Source organism: Larimichthys crocea, chromosome XIII (assembly GCF_000972845.2).
Source record: "Larimichthys crocea isolate SSNF chromosome XIII, L_crocea_2.0, whole genome shotgun sequence".
NCBI classification, from domain to species: domain Eukaryota; kingdom Metazoa; phylum Chordata; class Actinopteri; family Sciaenidae; genus Larimichthys; species Larimichthys crocea.
Window position 1 is genome coordinate 31,013,982 of NC_040023.1, and position 26,648 is coordinate 31,040,629.

General features: G+C 40.3%; 1 protein-coding gene across 3 annotated transcripts; it reads right to left on the reverse strand.

Moving 5' to 3' along the window:
- Window positions 1-785: 785 nt before the first annotated feature.
- On the reverse strand, window positions 786-15,216 carry thrap3a (thyroid hormone receptor associated protein 3a). Of its 3 annotated transcripts, none has more exons than XM_010731637.3 (11): window positions 15,052-15,216; window positions 10,039-10,183; window positions 6,635-7,540; window positions 5,683-6,378; window positions 5,372-5,544; window positions 4,981-5,092; window positions 4,581-4,665; window positions 3,104-3,285; window positions 2,801-2,981; window positions 2,551-2,697; window positions 786-2,436 (listed from the first exon to the last, which is right to left on the reverse strand). In XM_010731637.3, exons 2-11 carry the CDS (start codon window positions 10,158-10,160, stop codon window positions 2,197-2,199), a joined length of 2,844 nt encoding a protein of 947 aa, XP_010729939.3. In that variant the 5' UTR covers window positions 10,161-10,183; window positions 15,052-15,216; the 3' UTR covers window positions 786-2,196. The 3 variants fall into 3 exon arrangements, with proteins under 3 accessions (XP_010729939.3, XP_010729940.3, XP_010729941.3); XM_010731638.3 differs by lacking the exon at window positions 15,052-15,216 and adding an exon at window positions 10,287-10,487; XM_010731639.3 differs by lacking the exons at window positions 10,039-10,183; window positions 15,052-15,216 and adding an exon at window positions 8,553-8,684.
- Window positions 15,217-26,648: the final 11,432 nt, after the last annotated feature.

Here is a 26,648-nt window from a genome sequence, read left to right on the forward strand (position 1 = left end):
TTTATAGAAAGCAGAACCAGGTTACACAAGACTGGATTTCACACACCAAAAATTCCACGTGGCAAGGAAAAGTTTGCTTTAAGTTAACATGTTAGGTCATTAGACTAAGTCATTAGATTTGGACACTTGAGTTTTAGTAAATGAGTCATCTCAGTCTAGTGGTTCAAAAGGGAATATTTTATGTTATTGTCCTGTAAAAGTTTTCTCCTGGAAGCTTGAGTGACTTGTTTTGAAGTACAAATAAGGTGTATGAGATTGGTGCTGCACAGTGTGGTTGATGCAGAATACCCTTGCAACACAACACACAGGAAATGTACAGATGCCTTCTCGGAGGCTCTTCTTAGACTTTAGCACTTTTATTATTGTCATATGCACATGTGTGTCCATCAATCAGCCTAAGATATTATGTTAAATGTAGCCATGTTGAGGAAATACTTTGGTCAAATAAAAATGTTGCATATGCTAATGTATAAATAATTTGAAATCTGGAGCGGGTCATAACATGGTTTCACTGGATTTACAATAATTTGCTGTAGTGTTAAAACAAGGCTGTTAACTGAAATCTACAAGCAGCAGTAGTAAAGGCACAGGACTTCTCGAGATGATAATTCACTTGAATTGTGCTGCATGTTCAGTGTCCGTCAGGTGTCACTGTCCAAACTGGTGCACGTACAACAAGCCGCAGCTCATTTTTAATGAGACGACTACAGCGATTGCTGTTAAGTGGCTTTTCACATAATAAAGTTGCTTTTACATCTGAGAGAAATGACAGAGGACGCATCGAGTCAAATTAAAGTAATCAGTGTCTCTTTAATTTACAGTCTCTAAGAAAAAACAGTAACAACACCTATTTAAAAAAAGCAGGCAACCTTTAAACAAAGTGTATCTCAATCTGTAGGCCTGTATTGTACAAATAAGACCAGCACACCCCACAACAAGGCACATAAATTGTCTAATCAAAAGTATAGGCAGTTTGCAAAAAACACATGAGCTTGAGTCTTTATCCTAGAGTTAAGAAAAGAAATTATTGGAGATGCACAGAAAAAAAAAACATTCTTCTTCTAGGATTGGACAAACTCCTTGTCATACAAACTACCCTTTTTTTAAATTTCTGTTTTATTACAAACTACAGCTTAAACTATTTTTGAGCTTTAACACAATATTGACACAGTTTCACACAGTTTACATAGTTGAGAAAGTCTTGCAAACAGCAAATGAAAAACACAACAAAATCTATAGCAAAAAGGGCAAATTCTCCTTTACAAACAAAGTCAGAATCCTGCCTAGACAGGTACAAAAACTACAATGAGTGTCTTTTGGAGAAAAACATATAGTCACTATCAATATTATACATTGATAAGTGGTATCCAAGATCAATCAAAGAGCTACTGAATAGAAATCGTTGACAGCAAAATGTTTAATGAACAACATATCAAATATACAGGTAGTTGTCCTTCAAAATAAAACTCTCCTATGCTGTCAGCTAGTATCGTAGATCTGTTGTATAATGAAAGCCGTAACCTTTGACCCCACACAGTTTGGTCCCATTGTCAGATCAGGGTCATATGTAGAGTGCTGAACTGGCTAAACAGTGATGCTTTTAATGCCAGCATGAACTACAGTGTACTTTTATTGTTGTCATTTTAAACCAGACAAAACACAGCTCAAAACAACCAAGCCTTAAAATAGTTGGGTAATTGGAGCAGAGTTTAATGCATTCATCAGTACAACTATTTATTGTGTAGCTCACTCACAAAACATTTATTTACTTGTACAAGTGTAAGGCACAGGCTGATTTGATCTATAATGCCATTTCTCTTGCCACTTAAACAAATGTCATTAAGGAGTTATGTTTTTAATAACTTTCTACGGGAAAAGTGTAAATACTACCAAAATGATGCACGGGAAAAAAAACACACCATATAAACCAAGAGAAACCTGTAACATATGAAATCTTATGAGAAACAGCAGTTCACCCTGAAACAGTGCTTCTACTAGTTATGAGTTGTATCCTCATGTGGAAAATGGTCAAGTCAGAGTGAGTGTCCTACGCTGCAAATAAAAACTTAAGTTTTCCTAGCAATAGCTGAGTCTTAAAACATTTTAATCTGCATTTATGAATCCATTGTTGTGGATGAAATCACTGAGTCAATTACACAGAAGTAAATTAAGAGTTTCAGCACTTTGCTTCACTGCTCAAGTATGCTCTCCATCATTTTTTCCTCCTTTATGGTCCTGTTCTGTCAACCCTTCCTGCTTGCCACCTTGTTCCCCGTTGACCTGGAACTTATCATGGGCCCAATTTTGGCTGGTGGCGTTGGGCCCCCCTGTGGCTTTGCGGATGATGAAGCGTGCCCTTCCACGCGAGAAGTTTCCCCGTCCTCGCCCTCGGTGATCCACCCATTTTAACTCTGTCTCTCCGTCTCTGTCATCGTGCTGAGAGGAAGACAAAAGATTTGGGTGTGTTAAAATAATTGCGCAAAGTTGAGCTAGATTATATTAAAACATGGTTAATTTTAGACACATTGATCGGAAAGAGATCAACCCTACCAAGTAGTATTTTCTGCTCTTGGGAGTGTACTCTGGGTCCCAGTCTTCATTTTTTGGGTGTGCTGCCATGTTTGGCATGTTGGTACTCTGTGAACAATTTCCCTGATAATTGCCTCTATTCCAGCCCCTTCCACGAATTCGGACTTGCTGTAATTACAAAGAAAGACAAGGTTTGTGAAAGTCAAATGCATAGTTTTAACTTAATGCAACTATGCTCCTCTATCAACCCAACATCACGTGTCAAACTTACAAATCCTCCACGTGGCCTTCCTCTTTCAACTGATCCCGATGACTCCTTTTGACCCAGACGGGCCTTGTCAAAGACTTTATCTTTGGGATCAGACTTGCCATGGGGCAAATCCTCTTTTTGGGACTTGGAGGACGAGGAAGACGAGGATGAACTTGAGCGAGAACGCTTCTTCTTATTTTTCCTAAAAGGAGAAATGGTACATGCAAAATTCTTCATGCTCAACTGTTCAGGATCAATAGAACAGTGTTCAACATATTTATGGATAGTTTGAAAAAATAAAAAGCATAGGGCAGTTGCACATACTTAGATTTCTCATGGCATTTGGAGAACTTTTCCACAGATCTCTCTCTACTAGAATCTGGGGAATCTCCCGTATCTCTTCCCCGATCCTGATTATAATCGCTTGGATGGGTTGAATATTTTTTACGGCGCTCAATATCCAAACGAAGGTCCATTGGGTCACCCTTCATTTTTTCCCCGCCGTCCTGAGCAAATCAAAACAGAAAAACAACGTCGTGGACAGACTTTTGATTAGCATGTAGATCCTATGAGTCTGCTCTCAGCCAAGCTGGTTTGAAAAGTAAAAAGTGAAGTCCATGAGTAAAAGGGAAAACTCTGGGTAACAGCCAGCTGGCATGAATGAAACCAAGTGAATTTTCCAGTGCACTTAAAGGGCCAAACCAGTAGTTTTGCATGTTTTTTAGGATTACCTAAAAATCTGAACCATTCTCCAAAGCATTTTTTTTTTCTGCCTTCAAGGCAGCTATTTAAATACGTTGAGGAAATCAACTTGGAAAACTTTGCTTCAGATAGGCAACCCATCACGTCAACGTGAAGTTAAGTTATTGCAAGGTCAACCATCGAAAGAGTGTGAAATGAAAATGCTGTACAACAGCAACAAACCGCACCAACACATTTCACATTATCCTTGCTTGTCAGTGTTCCATGTCTTACATGACTTCCAGCAGCCAAATTTCCACATTTTGAACATCAGTGCCTCACTGACATGGTGAATCCAGGTTTTTGTGCTTTCAAAATAATCCTGGAATGTGCTCAGTGATGTACTTCCTATTTGAAACAAGTTTCAAGTCACTGCAAGTTAATTATCATAGTGTACTGACATGAAGTGAAACCAATCTAAAAACTTTGAGATATGCTTTGGGAAACAGTTTCTAGTACCTACTGTAAAGTATACACTAGTTGTTGAGCTATTGTATGTCTTGCAAAACCACTAGTATGGTTCTTTAACAGTGGAAGAAGATCGGACTGTTCATGCTAATTTACGTTTACTCAGTTTACTTATTTTAGTTGTATTTTGCACCTGACGTTTACAGATGTTTGACCATATGTGTCCATGCACATCCATAAAGAAGTAGTTTGAGGGTTTACTCAGAAAATGAAGCATGTAAAAAGGTAAGCACAGGTTGCATAAAGTGCTTGCTGTTGGTTATTTCCGTTCTTTATTTTTTTAAAGAATACTTACGAAGACACTTGCTTAGAGTCCCTTGAACAGCTTTGGCACAGTGGCTTCCATTTCTGAACTTATATGATTCATTAGCCTTCGTCAGGCTTGTGCCCACAGTCTAACCATGTGTGAAGGCCATATATAACGAACAACAAAGTCAAAGTGCCTTATTTTGCATTTGTCAGACTTTGTGCATCTCCCTTCATGGAAAGCCACAGGCTTTAAGAGAGTGCAGTCTAAAGGCATCTGGCTTGCTCACTCGTTTGCTGTTGTTTGTTTTTCCAACATACTTCATACTGCAAAATGTTCAGTCACCTTGTAAGAGCCATCCTCTGAGCTTTTCATCGCCTCAAAAAGTTGAGAGTGTTTCTTAAAAGCTCTTGGTGAAACATCAATTCTCCTGTCAGAAAGAAACACAGTTAAGACTACAGGAATTTCAATGCACATAGCACACAAAGCACGATTACAGATGCCAAAACAACCTGCAAACTGCAAGCTACATTGAACTGCAACGACGACATAAAACAGGAAAAAGGCAAAAGAAAAACTGGTGGGAAAATAAAACTGACCTCCACCGAGCATGAGAACAAATAAGCCAAGATAGTCTGTTGATTTTCAGCTAGGAAAGGTGAAAGAAATACCTGAAAGCTGTTAAAAGAGGAGGTGAAGCCACAGCACACTGAAGGTGAGAGGGTCACTCAATAGGCGACTCTACCTGTGTATCTCTGGGCTTTTTCTTGGCTTCATCATTTCCTTCTCTGCAGCTCGTCTTTGGTACATGGTGAATCGCTCGTTTAGAGTCATTCCAGAAGATGGAAAGTGCTGAGCTGTACAGGGAGACGGTAAAAACAGCCTTTAAAGTTGTTAATGCCTCTAGTGTCTGTCATGTTTCCATCCAGCCGTGATGCTGCGTCACTCATTTGAAAGGTGACATGTTCATGTGTTGAGTAACTTTAATGGCCAAAGCTTATTATAAAAGAAGAAAAAGAATGTGGTGTGATTTAAAGGAAATGATGCAGTCCATTCCTAAAACAAAAACTGCCCTCGTCTCCACTCTTTGACATTAATACCGTATGTGAGGACACCAAGAGAACGAGAGGACTCACCTTTAATGTGGTGAACGATGGTGACAATGTGTTGAGCAAACAGCTCAGAGGGACACCTCTTTAACTGAGCATTCTGAACATGTTGAAAGATGGAGCGAAACTCCTGATCCTTTTTTGAGGACTGCACAAGATCCTGAGACAACTGTCGCTCCTCAGCTAAAATATCAGAAGAGCTGAAAATGGCAAAAAAAAAAAACAAAAGCTGTTGCTTTGCTGCGTATAAAATATGCTAGAAGTAGTTTACAGTGTACAGATATGACTCATGAAGAAAAGGCTTAGCATGAGACCATAAACTACTATATGATGCTCACCTTATCAGGCTATCTCCAAGGAAATCCATTCTGACATTTAATTTTGCTTCCTGTTTCCTTGAGGACATGAAAGGCGAGTCCTCATTCATGATCATAAACATCTCTCTGTCAGAGTTCCTCCTCGGTAGTGGTGGTGGTGGTGGGGTAGATGGGATGGAGGGAGATTTTGCCATCTTCTTGGCTTTACCACCCATCTCTGGGGACAGTTCCTCAAATTTTCCTGCTAACTCCCTCTTGGCAAGGGCAGCAGCAATGGCCGCTGCTTTATCCTGCTTTCGACTGAGGTATATGTCCTCTGCCGTGGTGTCAAGGTCACTGTTTGCCACCTGTGAATATGCAGCATTCTGCCATTTCTCAAAACATTCTTCAAACAGTTCCCGAGCCGAGTACGTGACCTTGGTCTTTGGCTTAGAGGACTCGTCCCCATTGTGGCAGTCTTTGTGAAGTGACTTTGAATGAGGCTTGATTATCATCTCCTCCTCTTCCTCTCCGTCAGCAGACAGAAAAGGAGAGGTTTTCAAAAAGCTGTTCAGGGACACTTCATCAATATCCTCTTTGTACTTTCTTGACACTGAGTCAGAGATTGTCGCAGATGATTTGCCATTTACTTTCTCTTGTTCCATGTCCACATCATTGGCTGCTGTTTTCTTTCCATTTTCCCAAGATTTAGCTTTTTTATTTTGCTCTTCCAAAAACCTAAACAATGACAAAGAGATAAAAAGCTGCATCTAACTGGGCATGCAACAGGAACATTTAAACATACAGAAACCCGACTGATAATTTGTGATAATTTCATGTCAGATAATTAATCAATGCATTAAAGACACAAGCATAAGAGATTTCAATCAAAAACAAGGCAAATATTGGGAATCCCCTGAATACCTAAATGTTATGTTAGGCTGTAATGACAACTGCACTTATTTGAGAAAAGATAAAATAAAATCCATCTTACTTTCCGAAGGCAATGGAGATTGCTGTTTTATCTCCATCCAGGTATTCCTCATTGGAGAAGAAGTCAAAGCTGGAAAGCATTGGATTTAGACCTTCATGTGAGGGTTTTTTTGTTGAGGATGAACTACACACCTTCTTCCAGAAGGGGGCGCCATTGCTGGTGTCATTGGTGATTTTAGGGGAGGGACTAGACTGGTTAGTAGTTTGGCTGTTCTGACCAACAATAACAGCGGAGCTCGCCAGAGGACTCGTTCTCTTTGGACTCCTGCTGCAGTCTGTTAAGCTCTGCCAGTTCCCTTCAGTTTTCCCACTGCCTGAGCCTTCTTTAGCCTCTTCTGCCAACACCCCGACAAGCTCCACTGGCTCCCCATCTTCCCCTCCTCCCTTTTGGACCTCCTTGGAGGCCAAAAGCTCCTCTTTCACATCTTTGGAGTTTTGGTTAGTCGGCAACAAGGCTTGCCTGCATTTGGGAGAGGAGGAGTGTGAGGAAGAGGAAGAATGCTGCGAGTGCCGGGATAATGGCGTGGAGGATCGGTCAGAGTGGTGAGAGTGACCACGAGGGGGGCTTCCTGAGCGTTTCTGGAGGTTGTGACATCGTCCTCGTGAATAGTTTTGCTGCTGCTGATACTGTTGTTGCTGCTGTTGATGTTTCTGAGGGTGCTGCTTGTAATTTTTCCAGTTTGGGCGGAAGTTGTTGTTGTTGTTGTTGTTATAGCCACCGCCTCCACCGCCACGCTGGTAACGTCCACGTGGGAAGTAGCCCCGCCCTCGCCCCCTGAAGTTGTATGGTCTCCGGAAGCCGCGGTGGTAGCCCCGGAACTCACGGCTGTTCTGGTATCCCCTTGGATATTTCTTCTCCCGGTTGTGAGGTGGAGAATGAGATCTTGACCGTGACCGAGACCTAGAACTGTGAACAAAAGAAAGGGGGAGGAAAGAAAAGCACAAAGCTTAGATATACATAACAAAACTGCAGTTTCTGCGGGCTTCACACACATCTGCTTTATGTGTTCTCATAAAGCCCACTGACATAACGCAAATGTAAGTACAACCTGGTCAGTATTTCAAAGCTCTCATGTTGGCTCTGGCTAAAGAGACAATGATCATACCAGTACTACAGGAACACAAACTGTTTCACTGATAAATCTTTGAGCAGTGAAACCAAAGTGATGACAACTTCAAATCGAATGCTGCGAGCTTACAGTCAACACAGACATAACAGACTGGCTGTTCAAGTCTGGCTAAACATATGGAAAAAACATACATGTCACAATACCACAAAAACACATGATATACAGATGTGCAGTTGTGTCCAACATCCATATGTCATGTCCAATTGGCAAAACATATGTTTGTGCCATATATAGGAGCCCACAGAGGAGCACTGCATGGAGAACACAGATTTCACAGTGAGCCCAGGGCCAGACTTGTCCACATGGTGGCTCTGCTGCACTTTAAAAAAAAAAGAAAAAAAAAAAAAAAAAATCTTTGCGTTGTTCTCTATCCTGATCCTTAAACACAGTCTAAAGTCTATCACTATGATATACAGTATGTTCTCTTCTCCAAATCAATGATTTAATGAGCACAACATGCCCCCTTTCAAGCCGAACCGCATGTCAACACAACATACAAAACTTTCCCCTGACAGTCTTTAAGCAGATCTAGTCTAGATATCAAACCAGTTCTGCAAGCATTACCACATTTTCTTTTCTACCACCATCAATAAGGAAAATATAACTGCTCAGCCACTTTGCCTTTTTAAGAATCTTAATGCAGAGATCTAAATGTAAAGGTGTATTAAGAAATGTACAAACGCATACAAAGCCGACCATACATTTGTAGAACACTATTCTGAATTGGCAGAGCAAAGCAGCAGCACACGGCATGCAAACACATTCGAAAACCATATTCACAGGACTCACCTATTGCGTTTTTTCATTGGAATTCAGCGTGATTTAAAGAAGGCAGCGCACTGAGCAGCACTGCACACTCACAGCGCGAGCTACAGATACTACATCTCCTCTGGCCAGCTCTGGTGGAGCAGAGAGTCACATGGACTATAGGAGGGGGGGAAAAAATCTACTGGAATCCTTTTGACTCTGTGCTTGCCAGCTACATGGCTTGCTCAACCAGTTTACTGAGGCTTTATAAAAAGACAAATTAAACATTATTTTCTTACTCTTGACAGCAAAATAGTAAAGAATGGAATAATAAAAAGTATTAGTCTACATCTGTGGCTCATACTGAGGCGATGATGTCGAAAGCAAGAGATTGTGGTGTTTCTATGTGCATGCGTGTGTGCATGAGTTGCTTTTCTTGGGTGTTTTGTTTATACACACCTTTTGCAAATGTGTGCATTCAGGCTTAAATAGTTCCACTGAAACCACAAACCTATTAGCAGATGTTGTAAGGTGGGTTCGAGAAGAGCAAACCATTAGATTCTTTCCATGTGTCTTCTTTATGCTAATTTTAATGCGTGCCGCGACACTGCCAGGAAATGAGTCGCCCCTGCCATTTTATTGCAGTGCCACAGTCATTCTGCCAGAAACAGTAAAGGCATCAGAGTGAAGCCTTACTTGTTCTTCCAAATGCACGCCCTAACCAGCCGATAACCCTGAAACCAGTGCCTTTTTTATTTAGGCAAAGCAACCAACGAACGTTGCCCTTGATAAAATATTTTCATATGTCACTGAGGTCATCCTCAATGGAAATATTTACTATGTAACGCAGACTGCACAAATATTCAATCTAACTTAAGTAGGTTCACAAACCAGCAGCTGAACTCTTTTGCAAACATCAATTTCCTCTGGATACAGAAGCTGTCTCGGTTTGAGTCAGACCCAAATCCATTAAATCGCTCTGTCAAGTTCATGAGTCATAAAGTTCAGGACAAGACATGGTCTTTGCAGATAGCAATCACCAGATATGTAGCTAACAGGAAATGTTGACGATAACAGAACACAGAATTGCTTGTTGACATTCCCACTATAACGGCCAAACACATATCTTCTACATGTCAAGTCTTACCAGCACATTGCATGGTCAGTGCTTTAAAATAAGTTCAGATTTAACAGGTAGAATTTGACGGGAAAATGAGCTTAGCAGGACGATCGATACTGGCGCCTGTGCAACGAGGCAGTACTTTCCCTGCTGCACCTGCTGCTGGTTTCTCTTTTCCCCATGACAGCCGGCTTTGTTGGGTCACTCATGCTTTAAGCAATAGGTAGGCCAAAGCATTATTTAGTTGTAAACACTGTATAATACCTTTCAGTTTACTCAGTCATTAAACCTTGTTTTAATACGGTACGGCCTGGCAACACAGGGACATCTTCAACAATCAAATAAAAAGAAGTTGATCCTGACAACAGATTGTTCAGAGAGAATGCTTGTTCATAAAATTGACCGTACCCGTAGCGTCGCTTCCTGGATCGGGATCTGGATCGACTTCTGGAGCGAGACGTGGAGCAGGATCTTGACCGAGACCTTGAGCGGCTCCGAGACCTCGAGGCAGATTTTGTGGCTCTGGACATCACTGCAGCTAGCCCACCTCAAACTGTCACACAAAAGAGTTAAACAATTTAGGATTTCAAAAAAATGTAAGAAACCTGTACTGTTTACAGGTGTTAAAAAATATATATAACTGGTTATTAAATCACCTTTTTAAGACACTGGCTACAATTAATCCATAGTAATCAAAAACTGAATTAACAATTATCACAGGAGAAAAACATATTCAAAGACAGCCAAAAATAAAAAGTCCATGAAATACAATATCCGACAGAGATGAGTCATCTGAGATGCGCTTTAAAAGCGAGTGCACAAACAAAACAGCTGTGAAAAAGGAAAAGGCAATCTGTGAGAGCGTAGCGCTTCCCGAACACAAGTTTTATTTAGTCACTGATCATTTGCATAGAGGGCAGTTGTACGTCAGTCATCTGACTACTTATCTGCTGTGCTTGGTAATAAATACCATCACATAAATATAGTTATCTGTAAGATAGTATACCTTTTTTAAACTCCCTCCAAGGGTGAAGACAGTCAGCAAAATAATAAAAAAACTGGTGACAGGAATATTTGTTCTCTAGCCACTGTCTTTACAAGAAATGACAACAGTTTTTTTTTTCCTCAAAGTCAGTCAATTTTAGTTAAAATGCTGAATTTGTGCTGTAACGAGAGAAAGTTAAAGGTGTGAAGAGATGTGGCTTAAAATTTGTAGCAGAAATAATCATTTTGAGGAAGTAATGAAAGCATCAACACAGCACACGCTCAAGAACAGGCCTCGGCTGAATGAGTGCAAAGCTTCTAAATGTATTTTTACACCAGGTTAAACAAATATTTAAGAAGAAGTGTGACTTGTTCTCTTTGTCCTTACATACCTTCCTGTTTGTGATTAAAAGCACTGGTTTCGGTTAAACACTGACCCAGACCTGACTAGACCAATCACCCCACTAGATTAATGATAAAATAGATTATTTTCTCTGTCACTACTTCACCATACCACCCTGCTTTTGGTTAATGATCTGCTAGAGAGATGCTCACTTGGGACTAGATGCTCTGTGCACTCAGCAACTTCAAAGGGTGTTTTTCTCGACTCCTCCAGCGCTTCACTTTGTATACTCCCCAAAATATTAACACTATTCTATAAGTAGGAGTGTCTAGTTCTTCCCAAGGTCCAGAAGGCATTATCTGTGACACATGATCCTCGGAGAACAGTAAATGCCAGGGATCAAATAATTGATCTTTCATTATCAGAGTCATCTTCAGGGACTTTGGAAGGAGGAAATTGCAGACTACACATGACAGGGATTTCAAAAGCGGTGCACGCTATCACATGGTGGTCCCAGTGTGTATCCTTTCTACTATTTTGGAGGGCATTGAAATGGATCCATCTTCCCCCGCCTCCTCCTCGTGCTCTGTGAACTTCCCACTCTCCTCAATCCTGGCAGCTTGTTGTTTTTGGCTTTTGGGGAATAATTTCCTGAAGGCCCAGCCTCAACAGGCCGTCAATTTAGCTTACTGTGCACATTTTGAGAATGGCATTCAGATGTGCTCCTTTTCCAGCATGTGGTAGCTAAACAGTAACATAAATAAATTGTTAGAACCTTCTTAATTTTGCTTTATCCGCCGAGCAAGTCAGCCATGTGGGAAAGTCTTGAGTTTCATTCTCATAGATTAGTCTCAGTTTGTCATAATAGCTGTATTGAAATGTTTCAAAGCGGCACATCTGTGTTTCAGACATTTTCATATGGCTGAAAATAGTTTCCATGAAACTTTTAAATGAGTGTCGGCAGCAACTGTATACAAAACAGCGACAGATTTCAGCCGGTGTTACTATTACGTTATTGACTTAAAAGGCTATTGTATGTTAATATGGTGAGTATGTACGTATGAGTATATACAAAAGCCTCTCTCCTGCTGAAGAGCTAAATGGTGGGATCTGTTTCGATAGAACACTCTCTGAACGCTCGATTGATAACCAGCTGCAGCTGTCCCTGCCCTGCATTGTGTGGTCGGCAGCCTAATCACTGAGATTTCAGCCTCTCTAAAAGGCCGTGGTGAGCTTGGTCTTTCATCACTCACTACTAGATTTGCACACACAAATGATGTTACTGACACACATGCACACAAATGTGCGCACACACACACACACGTGTCCTAATGCTTGTGTAAGGACTTTTAGTTGATTTCCATTTTCTCCCCCTAATGTCTGCCGTCTCACGTTTTCCACATCCTGACACTGAACTAGCCAGTTCACCTACAGCCAACCTCATCCATGTGCTTACAGAACACTGAAAAGACTTTACTATGAATAACATCATCCTTGTCACAGCGCTAAAAATAAAAACACCTTTCCTGTCTTTGGTTTTATCACCCTGTCTCATTATCATAAAATCTAAAATATCATTGGTCGGAAACAGAAAAAAAAAAAAAAAAAAAAAAAGGAACAACACAGCATTGACAGGAACAATATGTATAACCAGAAAAGCGGGTCTTCGACATCGTGGGTTAGAAAACAGTTGTGGGGAAGAACAGAGCTGAACTGAACAGAGGGTGTTGAACAGATAATGGTTCTAACATGGATAGAAGTCCATGAACACACACACACACACACACTCACAAACATGATTAGGAGTCTCCTGTGGAGTCGAGAACGACAGCTGTATAATCCTCATCACCTGTTTATTTCATGTAACGGCAAAAGTAGCTCTGATCAACAAAGGTCTGGCAACTTGATACACAGCTCAAAGAGCACGAAAAGAAACACTCCACTCAATCAACTGCCCTATCATTAAGACCGGGATACCACAGTGGCAGCTGGAATCACATTTGCTATCTATATGTGCCCCTGGGACACCCCGCTCGCTATTTCAGAAAAGCCACAGCAACTGTCATTGGCACAATCTTCACTGAAATGTAGCAGTCCCTCTTAGTATCCCCTCAAGATACTGCTCATGCTGAGGCAGTTAATGGATAGCAAAGCCTCTGGCAGCTCTGCTGAAGACGAGATAAACCTTCCAGCTTCCTTCATGGGTCATTAGATGAAGAAAAAAAACAAACCTCTGAACAGCCTGATCCCATCCAGTTATGTCTGAATGAGTATTAGCTGACTTTAGGGAGCTACTGTAACTGCTAGAAAGACAAACGGATGACACAGTGCGTAGATTTCCTGCAGCATTATCAGCTATCATGACGGAGGAGGACAGCATTCAGCTTGGCACTCGGTTTGAATTTGTTTAATGATGACACGATCCCAGTTGCGCCAAACTGAGGCAGCTCAGTATCACATCACAATAGCAGATTTTTGGAAGAATTTGTTGCATTTTTCTTATCGTTTAATTCCGTCTTGAAAAAGTTCTTGCAACAACAACTGATAGTTTGTAAAAGTAGCATCTGTCACTGTCTAGTTTCTTCTACGGCGTATGTGAGGGCTACTTTTGCTTGGAAAATGGCATACAGCAGAGTGCCACTGAGGCATCCTCACGCCGACATGCTTCTCAGCTGTCTGTCATCACCATGGCTGAGGAACTCTGCTGCATACAAGAGGGAACTCATCAGCTGAGAGTCCTCTCTATTTTGGTCAGGCGGGAACAGCCTGGCAAATGATGAGTTATAGTTCTATCTTTTTTAAAAATGTGTGCGGCAGTTTGTTTTTCTCCTGCGCCTTAAAGTCTCTGCATGAAGCTGCAGACAGTTGGTGTTGGTAATTATTGGGTGGCATGTTGTATAAAGAGAACACTTGTTGATTGCTGAGAAAAGAAATCTGCACAAATGGACACACCACCTCTGGCAATGCTGGCACCCAATGTCAAGCCACATCCACAGGTTGATCCTGATTATAAAGATTTAAAAGATAAATGACACCGATTAAATGTGAAAACAAAAGTGCTGTGCTACTGAAGTGTGTGCCAGCGTACTTTAGACGTGGGCACACCTTTCTGTCCTGTGTGTACTTTTGTGCAGCTGGTATTTGTTAAAGAGGATCGACCTTAACCGTGATCCGGTAGCTTAACAGGAAATTGCATTATAATGTTTTCATACTGTTGTTTGTTTTTTTTTTCTCTCTCTCTCTTTCTGCATCACTGGACCCAAGAAATAGATTCACGTTGAACCACAAACTTCTTTTAGATGACCTATAGAAAACTCTAAGAGACAATCCTTGTTGCTATATGACTTGTTTAGTTTGGTTCAAGATTAGAGATGTTTACTGTAGGTGGAGGGACAACTTGGTGAAACCTGCAATCACAACAGCCGTTCTGTCATTGAGCTAACCACTAAAAACAGCAGTCATATAACTGGTAAAACCAAACATCTCATTCCCCCTGATGTCCCCCTATGTTGAATCCTCCGGTGGTCCTGGGATGATGCTCTTATGAATCACTGAGCAATGTTCAAGATATAAATGCAGAACTTATTAAGGCTATGAGCTTAAGTGAATTATCCAGCTCTTACCTCACAGATATTTTCACTACACACTTGTTCAAATGACATCACCCACCCTGGGTGTAATCATATCAGAGCCAGTGGAGGGGGGGTCATGTTGTGGATTGGGTTGGATGGACGGTGCATCCTTTTGGAGTTTACACTTGTGCGTAATGGCGCATCGATTATGGCCAAAAATCACAAATCTATTACATCAGGAGGGCATTGACAGCACTGGCTCTCCTCAGTTTACTGACAAAATCTTCATACTTTTCCAGTTTTTCGCTATTGGTGGCCAGAAATTTAATTTCGAAGCTGGATTTTTTTTTTTTTTTTCAAATGATATTTCATAGTGATTAACCTTGCCTTGCGCAACTTCCGCTTGTAAACTTAATTTTCCATGCCGCTGCCACTGAAACCACAAATATTTTTTTTTCCCTTTCTAGCACATCCATATCTACTTATTGCTACATTTAAATGAACAGATAAAAAACAACTTACCGGTCGGCGTAGTGGTTCAGTGTTGTCGCGTCACATTCAGGCAGCGCGGTGTGATTTGGAGTTGAACACGGTTTCTCCCTGCTCCTCCTGTGCGTATTTGCCGTAGTGCCCAGCTTCTGTCAAGTGTGTGTGTCTGTGTGTGTGTGTCTGTGTGTGTGCCTGTGTCGGCTTTCGGTGTTCAGAGAAAGGGGGTGTGACTGCGCCGTGCGACTCAGAGGTTCATATTTCCTTCCGCCTTCAACCCCGCCGTCTGTCAAAACACCTTCTTTATGTCGCAGTGAACAGGAGCGCCGCTCACTAAGCTGTCTTTTACAAGCACAAAAGACCTAAAGGTCGTATTATTATAATAATATGTTGACTTAATTCTGTCATAGAAGCCTAATAATCCCTGAGAAAAACTTACTGCAGTAACCTTGCTCCCAAATGGAGCAGCTCCAGGGAATATAGCTACTGTCTACACAGTGGTGTTAAATGTCATTTATTCTAGTGGTTTTGTAAGAGCTGGAAAATCTGATTTATTTCCTTGTTCCTGTTTGGCTCAGCATGGAGAACTAAAGTTCTAAGGTCCTTCTTCTTCACCTACTTTCAGTGGTCGCTTTATTATCAGGTAAACCTGTACAGTTTCAATCATCTATCTGTACTTTGTGACAGAAAGGTGTGAATACAGTTATTTATTTATTTATTCATAGAGAACAATTCATTTACTAAACATCTAAAGTTTTTATTTGTATCTTCTTCCTCTCCACTCATTTGGTTGCTTTATTATTAGCTAGACTTCAAGTCCAAAACTAGACTTTCAGCCAACACTGATAATAGCTCACACATTAAACCCGTGAAAGCTAAGCTGCTTTGGTTACCAGTTGAATGTAGTAATGAATCACCTACAAAGCGCAACATAGACTGGCCCCACTTCATATTTCAGGTCCCCTAAGAGAACACTGACGTCTACTGTCCAAGGTCTTCTGGTGGTCCTGAAATCCTGACTTAAACCAAAGTTTATCAAGTGTTTAGAGTCGTGACTCCCACTTGATTGATTGATTGATTGATTGATTGATTGATTGATTGAATAAGATGTGGACTGTGACTAACCTTAAATTGCACAAGAAATAATGACATAGGGTCAAATTGTTGTCTTTCCCATTGATGGAATCATTAGTTAATTAACAGGAATATATAATTCACTTAACATCTCTATGGGAGTGTCAACAAAAACTGAACATGATAGTCATCAAAAAGGGGACTTTTCATGGGAGAACCAGTTGTATTGGATTGCATTTGACTGTACAGGTATGCTTAATGAAGTTACTTTTAACTTCAATCCATTCAAGTGTCATCACCTATTTTTGGTACGCATATATAAAGCAAATTCAGTATTACTGAATAATGACGTGTGATTGTTATGAAGTCAACTGATCTGTGGGTAATCTTATTTTGAATGTGCCTACCACATTTTTCATCAAAACAGAAAAGCAAGACTGACTGGCAACAAAAGCTAAACTTTTTAATAGATTGCAGTTGTATTTATGACTAAGCCAGCAGAAAAACTTGATTCATTCAACCATTTGAACCCGAGTTACAGATCATCTGTGCCATATTTAAAAGGAGCGTTTATAATTCATTGATGTTTTTCTTTTTTTGTTCTAATCCTCGATTTGGACCTGAATATCGTTGGCGGTTTGAATGTCTAATTGAATTCTGTAATCTAACGTTATATCATTTCATAGGCTAATGTTGCATAACATGTTATTCTAATGACTGACAACTTTAAAGGATAATTCTAGTCTAACCCCTTTGACCTCGATTTTATTCCAGCATTTAGTTTATTGCTAACATATTAATTTTGGTATTATTCTTTGGTGGAACTTTCTTTGGGGAGTTTGTATGTTCTCTCCGGGTAGTCGGCTTCCTCCCACATTTCAACATGCGCTTAATAGGTTAATTGGTGATTCTAAATTGGCCATTCACATTAAGTGAATGCGAGTGTGAATAGTTGTTTGTCTTAATGTACCCTGTGATGAGCTGGCGACTTGTCCAGGGTGTACGTACCTATCCCAGCTGTAAGTCAGCCCCACCTGACCCTGATGAGGATAAGCGGTTACAGATAATGGATGGATATTGAATAAAACTGAGGATTGATATGATAAATTCCAGATTAGCCTCACCACTGCTGAAATGATGTTGTTTGACCACATTGACTTAAAAGTAGAAATCGCTCAACATTATTGTATATGATGATCCTATTTCATTGAAAGTCTTTCGGTCCATTTAAAAAAAAAAAGCTTCTACCACCAGTATTCAAAATATGCAGGAGCTAAGGGGAACTTCCCTCACTGGAAGGTGTGCTTGTATACACAGAGTCTCTGCACCAGTTTAAAACCAGGTCTCCCCGGAAAGCCACTGTGTAATCCAAACCTTGTATCCTGCTAACATCATTTCACTGGTATGGGTTTCATTGGAGCAGTTTAGTGACTCATGGTCTCTAGCAGAGGCATTTTCATCCAGCCAAGAATAGATTTCTGGGAAAAATGCTTATTCTTTTAGCATGATGGTGTTCAAAATTCCAGATACTAATCATTGGCACTGGTTGAAATGCTGATAGACATAGCTGATAATAGAGCAATAGCAGATGATATAAGGACAAATTCTAAAATATTATCTCAGGTGACTCAATAAAATAAAGGCTTGCTGTTTGTAGAGGAAAGTTTCCAGTTTGGAGATATGTGAGGATTTACTTACTCCATGACAAATCATCTGAGATTTATTGATGTGGCTCTTTCATAATATTCCTGCAATTTTTGTAGCATGTTACCAGTGATCTGAGGAGAAGCATAATGAGACAGTTTTTTTGTAGAAGTCAGTTGGGAGTCACCCAAGTCTGTGCACACTTTATTTTCCTTTCCTTCGTCATTTCTATTGCAAACTAAATCATAACACGTTTATATGCATGGATCAAACCTAACATGGTTAATTTTATTTCAAATATATTTCTGCCATTTATCATTCCTACCTAGACATAGCCTACTCACTGTCTCCAAAAACAACATATTTGAAGGATTTCTGGACTTAATGTGAAGACTTCCTCTTGGATTTAGACTTTTATCTCTCCATAATCGCAATAACTCTTAATGTAGACCAAACAACATTTACAAGGTGATAATATTCTTAAAAGCTGCAGTAAGAAAGACTTCTATGCTGGATTTACAGAAGCTTGATTTGAGATTAAGGGGGCATTACAATCATCTGTACAAATGCTTGTGTACATGGGTCTGGGTGCATCTATGTACTCCAGAGTGCCGTTTCAATGCCGCTCTCTCACAGTTATATAAGGATGGAAGCCATGTTCAGCAACTGAATATGATCCTTTTTGTTGCAGTTTGGATTATGTTGTTTTTTACTTTCCAAGTTAATTTGACTACTTCTTTTCACAAGACACTGCGTCCCTCTTTATTTCTACTACTGCTATGTTTTTGTTTCTTTTGCTGCTCCAGTGACAACGAATACTGCACTTGTATCCTACTTTTCAGCTACATGTAGGTATCGAGGAAATATCTCCATGTTTATTTGCATTGGAAATACACTCGCCCATAAAGTGCGACAGCATGTCATGCTGATACCACTGATACATCCTGAAAGCACCACTGAAATGCTCATTTGATTAATTCAAAACATGACTCCCAGGAAATTCCTGCATAGCCAGACACTGCATGTCTGCATGTCTGCACTTTGCTTGAGAGTTGTGCCAGCTAGGTATAGAAACTGGAAAACCAGGATCCTCCGACTGAGAAACTGACACAGTAAAATAAATAACTCAGCTATTGTAAGCAACGTGGAGATCGGAGTTACAAGATGCAAAGCAGATTAGACAGGAAGTGGTGTGTTTGTATTTTTTTCATATGTTCATAAACTCGGAGCTCACTCTCTCTCCTCTCACAGAACTCAATACCTAACGCTGCAGCAAGCAAACCTAACTGTGCCAAAGCCAATAAACAAGCAATGTGATACAGCTAATAAGACAAAGCAAGTTTGATTCCAAAATGATTAACAGATCAAGATGACTTTGTCAGAATCTAGAGCATTGTTCCTAGATAAATAACTCCTTACAAATCTAAGTCTTCCTGGAAAAAACAACAAAAATGAATACACACTTTAACTTTTAATTAGGTTTTTTTAGTCTCCATGCAGTGTGGAATAGCTCACTAAGCCATATATTTCAGCATTGGTACAAAACAGCGTACATGCATTTATGGTTAATTATCAAACAGTACAACTTGAAATCAAGAAATCGTCAAGAAAATGTTAGTAAAAGTAAGAAATGAGGGATTTTTAAATGTGACTTTTTAGTCATGCTAGCATTGTGGCTCTGTTAGTCTGACCGCTTTGGATTGCGTTGAAATTAGACCTTCGGGGTCCCCAGATGATGAATCCTAATGACTTGATCACTTATCAATCTGACTTTTTCTCAGTTTTCATGCGGGTGGCAACAATAAGGATTTCCATGAAATTTGGTGAAGACAATTAACCCTAAACGCTGAAACCCCACTGCACACATACACGCCGCAATTTTGGTCCGTCCTGCAAGCAACTTCAAACTCCACCGAGCGTTTCAGAAGTGAGCGTTTAGCCCACCAGACTTTATTTACTTGCTCAGATTTGAATTGTAATAATTTTAGTGGTCTTCATCTGGTGATATTATCTACTCAAGGTTTAGATTTGTATGATTTTCCATTAACCAGCAAATATCTGCAAAACTAATCTTGAAACCCATCAGCTATCCCATGTCAACGATTTAACCTTTCCTGCCAACAGCTGTTGTTTCTGGGTTTCCATTGTAGCCAGCTCATATCCAGATAATTGCCTTCAGGGCCAAAACTTCCTCTGCAGCCTGATAAGCAACTTGATACATGAGAATGTAAATGACCCATTTAAAAAAAAGCCTCATCATCATCACATGATATTTGTTGTGATCAGGAACAACAGCCAATGAACTGTCCTGCCTGTGTTTTATGACACTCAAACGTGACTGGTGCATAATACTTACATATACAAATGGAATACAAATACAAAACAAATACAAATACAAATACAAATGGAAACCAGAATGCTTCCAGTAACGGAATCTTGGTTCCTCATAGATTTTGCATTCATACGCAGATATCTGTTCATAGAGGTTACTGCAAAACTAATGACACTATGGTGGTGAACATCGTACACATTATACCTGCAAACCATCTCAGCGTCATTGTTGGCGTGTTAGTATGGTGACCTAGCCTTTAGTTCCTGTGTGTAGCTTCAGAGAGCATGTTTTTTTTTGCTTTTTTTGTTTTTACATGCAGTAAGTTTTCTCTGTCATGATTTGAGTCCTTCAACATACTCCAACCACAACCATTTCCAAAGACTATTTCCTACCAGTACATAACCTTGACACTGTCTTTGCTGAAAGTGAGTCCTCTGATAGCCCCGCTTTAGCACCTACAGTGTGGCCCTGTCGCCCTTTCCCATCCATCTCTCTCGCCTGTTAGCTCTGCATCATATCGCCACAGTCCAGACACCAGGCGGGTTATTTTGGGCAATCCCTCTGACACCACTTTCTCCCTCCATGCCGGGATAAAAGAGTTCATACTCCCCCTACTTTATATCCTTCCCACCTGTTGGAGCTGTCCGTCTCCTTGCTGACATGCCTGAACTCACAGAGCTTCAATTTAAAATCCTCTAGGGATGATGGACTGTGGAGGATGTTGAGCAACTTTACAAAGGCTGCACATAAGAAATGGCTTTCTCAGGTTGTTTAACTGTATTGAAGTTTTGCTTAAATACATTCCAACTAACTTCCAATATTCATATCCCATTATACAATTGTAAATTGCTTTTTCAAAGCAACTCTTCAGATATCTTTTTTGTATCTCGTTAAAGGTCCAGTGTGTAGGATTTCCATGGTAATGATAGATGGACTGTACTTATATAGCACCTTTCTAGTCTTCTGACCACTCATGCTTTTACACTACATATCTCATTCACCCATTCACACACATTCATGCACTGATGGCATTGGCTGCCATGCAAGGTGCCAACTGTTCATCAGTTTTTGGGAGCTAACTATTCATACTCACACACCAATGACACAATTGCTTCGGGAGCAATTTGATGTTCAGTATCTTGCCCAAGGACACTTCGGCATGCAGTCTGGAAGAGCCAGGGATCATCTGATTAGTCTACTTCCTGAGCCACAGCTGCCCTATTTAGTGGTGTCTAGCCGTAAGGTTGCAGGTTTCAACCAAATGCACACCAGTCGGCCCTTCTAAGCGTTTAGAAGAAACTTTGGTGGCTGCAAAACTTACAAACGCAGACACGATTTAGGGCAAGCGTTAAGTTTGTCTCTTCCCCTTAATACATTTTTAATTCAGGAAAACAGCAATTTTTTTCGATTTGAATGCATGTAGTAAACATAATGCCAGAAACAAACAAACAGCTGGTTGTTAGGTAATTTCTTGACAATCCTTTTGCATAACGTCACTTTGATATAATCCATCTGGTTGCGGTTGCCTCTTCTAAAGAGCCAAACTCTTCTTAATAATGCTGTTGGTGGTTGAATCATCGTGTAAATCATCTTTAGTGGTACCGTGCTGATGGTTTCAGGAATTAATTATTTCAAAATAAAGCTTTGAATGTTCGAAAGACAAAAACTTGTTTTGTCTTTCACAATAGCCATAGTCAAATAACCAAATCCTGTCCAATTCCCGCCAATAAAATAGCACTGCTGGTGAAAGCATATGGTCAGATTCAGTATGACTCAACAGAATGAGTCTGTGTCAAATCCCACATCAGTTTCCAAGTTCAGTTTTGGCTCACTTTGTGCAGTCTACGACCCTGACGCTTCCTCCTCCTTCCCCTTGCCGCTAAGAACCAATATTTGATCTCTGGTCATTTTTACAGCTTTGCGCAGTGCAGTAAAATCCGAAGGTCTACTTGGTCTACTTAAAAGAAGAAGTAAAATGGCTAATGATTTTAGGAAATAATACGGGACAGTGTTTCTGGCAATCAAAAGCCAGTTGCGTAAGAAATATTCAGATGTTTTGTTGAAGTGAAAAGACCAATATAACAATGTAAAATGTAAAAGCATTCAAAATCAGATGTACAGACGTATTGCCAGCGAAATGTACATAAAGTTACAGTATTAATATCTCCTGTCACTGGATATATTATTATATATTGCATCATTATATTGTTTCTACCGATGAACCAAAACATCCCACCCATTTTAAGGTTATAGCCGGTCGGTTGTCAAGTGTTTAGTAGTTTGATCTTATGGATTATAGAATAATTATATGTTGTTGTTTTTTTATATATATATATTTTTAGAATTAGTAACTATACAGCACCTGTCACTTTATTGTAGAGGCTTACAAAGTGCAATATACACCTCTGAAATGTAAAGTAGAAGTACAAAGTACTGCGAAACATGAGTGAAGTTCCTCAAAATTGTACCTGAGTAAATGTATACAACACTTACATTGCACTACTGTTTTTAGACAATGTAGCTCTACTAGCAACCTGTGGAGTATAATAAAATGATACAAAGGAAAATCAGTTCGTGGAAGCTTGTTTTTCATCACAGCTGCTGTTAATCCCTGAGCACTATCGCTGTCAAAAACAGCGAGTGTTTACGAGCGTTATATTTTTAATGTCCAGTTAATTTTGGTGCATCAATTCAGATCCAACTTTCCCACCCCATATAAATGTTCATATTTGGCAAGAAAATTAAAAGATACACGCTGCGCCACCACCACCATCTGCACCGTAAACCGTCACCATACACGTCAGGTAATCTGACACCTCTCCAGCACAACACGGATCTCTCCCTTGTCCTCTTTGTTGTCAACACAGACGGTCCATCTGAGACTGAGAAGGTGGACACATAAGCAAAACAGCTGCCCGTGCCTCCAGAGGGTTCCATGACCCCTATCCAGAGACTATTATCACCTTCTAGATGTTTCTGCAACGCTTGAAACCCTGCTGTTACCCATCAGGTTCTGTGTCAGCGCTAGGTGGGAACCCAAGATGGAGCTGCTTGTTCAGGGGGTTTACACGAAGCCCTGATTATGAGCCTCATAGTACATAAATAAAGGCATCAAAATGATGCACAGCTTTATTAGTGTGAAGTTATTTGCAGCCAAATAGCAAGAACAGTCTGTTCATATATCCTTAACATGTCTAGATAAAGTAATAAACTTTTCCTTGCATCCACCTATTGGATATTACATATGAGAACCATAAAAAAACATGCAGACATAAAGTGTAGCATAGCTCTTACACTGTAAATCATTAGCCAAACACGCATATCAAACCCAGCCACCTCATATATTACCCTATTTTTCTCTCACAAAAGTCTCGTCACTTGGATTTATGAGAGTCGTTCTCTGGGCAAGCCTCTAAATTCTTGTTATTTCATTTATCTGTTATGTAATGTACAGTAGGTCTTGTCAGAGTCATCTCTCGCTGACAGATTGAATTACCACAGTATATAATTATGTCATTAGGTTGTACAAAAATGACAAATCTTCTTCCGTACAATGTATAATGCAGAGGGAGAACAGAGCATTGTGTGGGATTTAATACTGTTGAGCATTAGTCCAGAAACATTTAATGTTGTTTACATAGATGGAAAACATCAAGTTGGCAATTAGGCTTCTGTTTTATATTATGAAATCTAGATCAGTCTACTAGATCTGAAATAAACAGAGAACAAGAAAAAAAATGATTTTTTGGAACAAAGCGGCCAGTGTGTTTCAAAGATACCGTGCATTGAAAGCACATGTCAGGCACAGAGACGAAAGAAAGAAAAACTCTCACTGGGGTTTCTTTTTTTTCTGCTCTAGACTAAAGCACATGAAACTTAAGTAAGATGACTGGCATAATTATGAATTATTAGATGCACGCAATTATCAAATCAACCAAAGATGAGATGTGAAAAAAAATGGCATTTGTTCAACTTTCCTATTGTGAGTCACTCTTTTCCAGCTACCCATCACAGAATCTTAAAAAACCACATTGTAAGACAACTTCTGAACATGTTGCCCATTTCCATCTTTCAGTTCCAGTATCTTAAAATACAGCACAGATCTCAGTAACTTCTCCTTGTTTCAAGAGATAGTTGGTTTGGTTTCTGCAACCGAACCCCTTCTGGCCTTGGATCAGATCCTACCTCCTGTGCCTTTGCTGTCTCCTCCCTAGATTCCCACTGTCTCAATACAGAATTTAAAAAAAACAAAAAAACATCAAAAGGCAAATAGACTGCCCACACTGCTTTCTCTATAGTGATCGCTTTTCCCAGTAGGGCTTCTTCTTTCAACTAAGTTTGGTTCTTAAGCCCCTACTTAGAGTCCATGCCAGCGGCCTGGACCTAAATAGACTACCCATATGATGCAGCACAGCAGTCTCATAAAAAAGGAACTCTCCCTGTGCATGTTGCTCACACACGCAGCACAGCAGCTGGGTCAGTTGGAGTTACAGCTAAGAGCAGTCTGTGTCAAGTGGGGGATTGTTGGTAGGGGGCTCAAGGTTTCCATGTATGATGTTTTGATGAATCAGTACCTGGGGGATGTGGAAAATATTAAAGCGTATGCCAAATACTTGACCATATGAACTGTTTAGAGCAAATGGAGAGACTATATTAGTGCAATTTTTCTATCTAATGCGATTTAAATTTACGACAGCTTCGTTAGTAACCCAACTCAGCAGGAATAGACAGCAGGTGTTAAGGCCGTACAAGCAGCCAATGATGGCTAATAAATGACCAGAAAGTGAACTAAGTCTGGGTCGAAGGCCACACGACACCTCTTGTGGCATCTCCCCAAATACTTTGCAAACTAAGGAACTGGAGCCTGTTTGTCGATTGCCCTCCGCTGCTTCACAGCTTCTCAGGTTTGAAATTTTATAATTCCACTGAGAGATAGCGCTGTGAGCCTTGCAGTCTGGGATCGAGGTGCTTATTATGCTCTAGGTGTTGGTGGCTATGGCAACACGTTGGCAAGTCTGAGAACATTTTGCCACAGTGATACTATAAAGCAGATGTTGTGGTGTGATTCAGCCCTTGTAGCAGCTGACACATGAAATTTCCATCCACGCTGTGCTGAGAAAAGACTTTCAGCAGTGCATCATACTTTTCCTCTTTTTTCGATCTGATCACTTGTTTAATTAAGAGCATCTGGACAGTCCTGTTTAATAAGCGTTAAACGGTGTCTGCATGAGTCAGTTACTTCCTGATATAACGGATATAATGGCAACGATCTGTGAATTGAAACAACTCGAGTTTTAACTGCAGTTCTTCAGCTGGCAAGGCAAAACGTTCATGTTTAAGTCTACCACATGTATTTGTTTGTGTGTGTAAAATGCACATGGGAGTCCATGGTGCATACTGAAAAACACTTTAGCTTCCATCACAGCTGCACTCTCTCACACCCAAAGGATGCGTCCCCGAGGGCAGCTAGATGCCCAGAAGGATGGTCTTTATGATAAGAGTGCAGCTGAGACTGCCACTCTCCGCTGAGCCATTCGGGGCTTGGCTCAGTCCCGTGGAGGGCGGTTTGTGATCTGCTAGGTCAATAAAAAAAACATTACAAGCTCACCTCTCTCCCCAGCTATAGTCAACAGGGTTGTTCACATGCGAGGTGAAAAGGATGAAGACCTAACACTTTAAAGAGACGCTAACACAGGTGCACTTTCGTGCTGTGTACCTTCTATCAGTGGTTTTCTGTGGATAAAATTAGTGCCTGTGAAAATCCACCCAACCTTTTGATGCCCTATATTTCTGAGCTGCCACTCAGTGTTACAGGCTGTCATCGGTTTCGCTTACAGTTAGCGTTCCAATGGCTCAGTGGTAACCTGAGAACATAATCAGAAGACAGGCCGCATCAAGAGGCTACAGATTCCATCATAAAATGTGCATATGGCGTCCTGACACCTGAGTGGCTGCTCAGCCTTTTCACTTTACCTTATTTTCAGCCTGCGGTGTCCTGAGTGTTACAGTGCAGTTTTCATTTTTTAACCTCATGCTTCAAAACATGCATATAATGAAACCACGGGTGGTAACGAAAGCTGAAGCTTGTGCAGTCATAGGGTTCAAATAAAGTTCACTCTAAGCTTATATCAATTCAGCGTGGTAGTTAATTTTCACTTAGGGGCTAGTGCTAGTATTGCTTTTACAACAGTGTAATATATATGGGGGAGCTGACATCATATAAATTATATTTATTTGTTGATCTTTTCCTTCTGGCATTTATAGGTCTGCATTTTTTTCAAAGGTCATCTCCTTAGCCGTAACTGAATCATAGCAATGAATGGGTGGCATATTTTCTATTCACAGAGGTAGAAGCTCAGGGCGTATCGCCAGACCCTTGCGGTCACCGTTGCCAACTGAGTAACATAGTGAGTTGGGACACCACAGTTCATATTCATTTAGCTGAATCACGGCTTATTTAGACTATTGCCCTCCAGAAACATGTCTAGAAACGAACACCAAAGAGCCTACATTGACTTGACTCATTATATTATGAATGACATAATAAAAATGACAATGTTAATGGCATTTATGGGTAAAAACA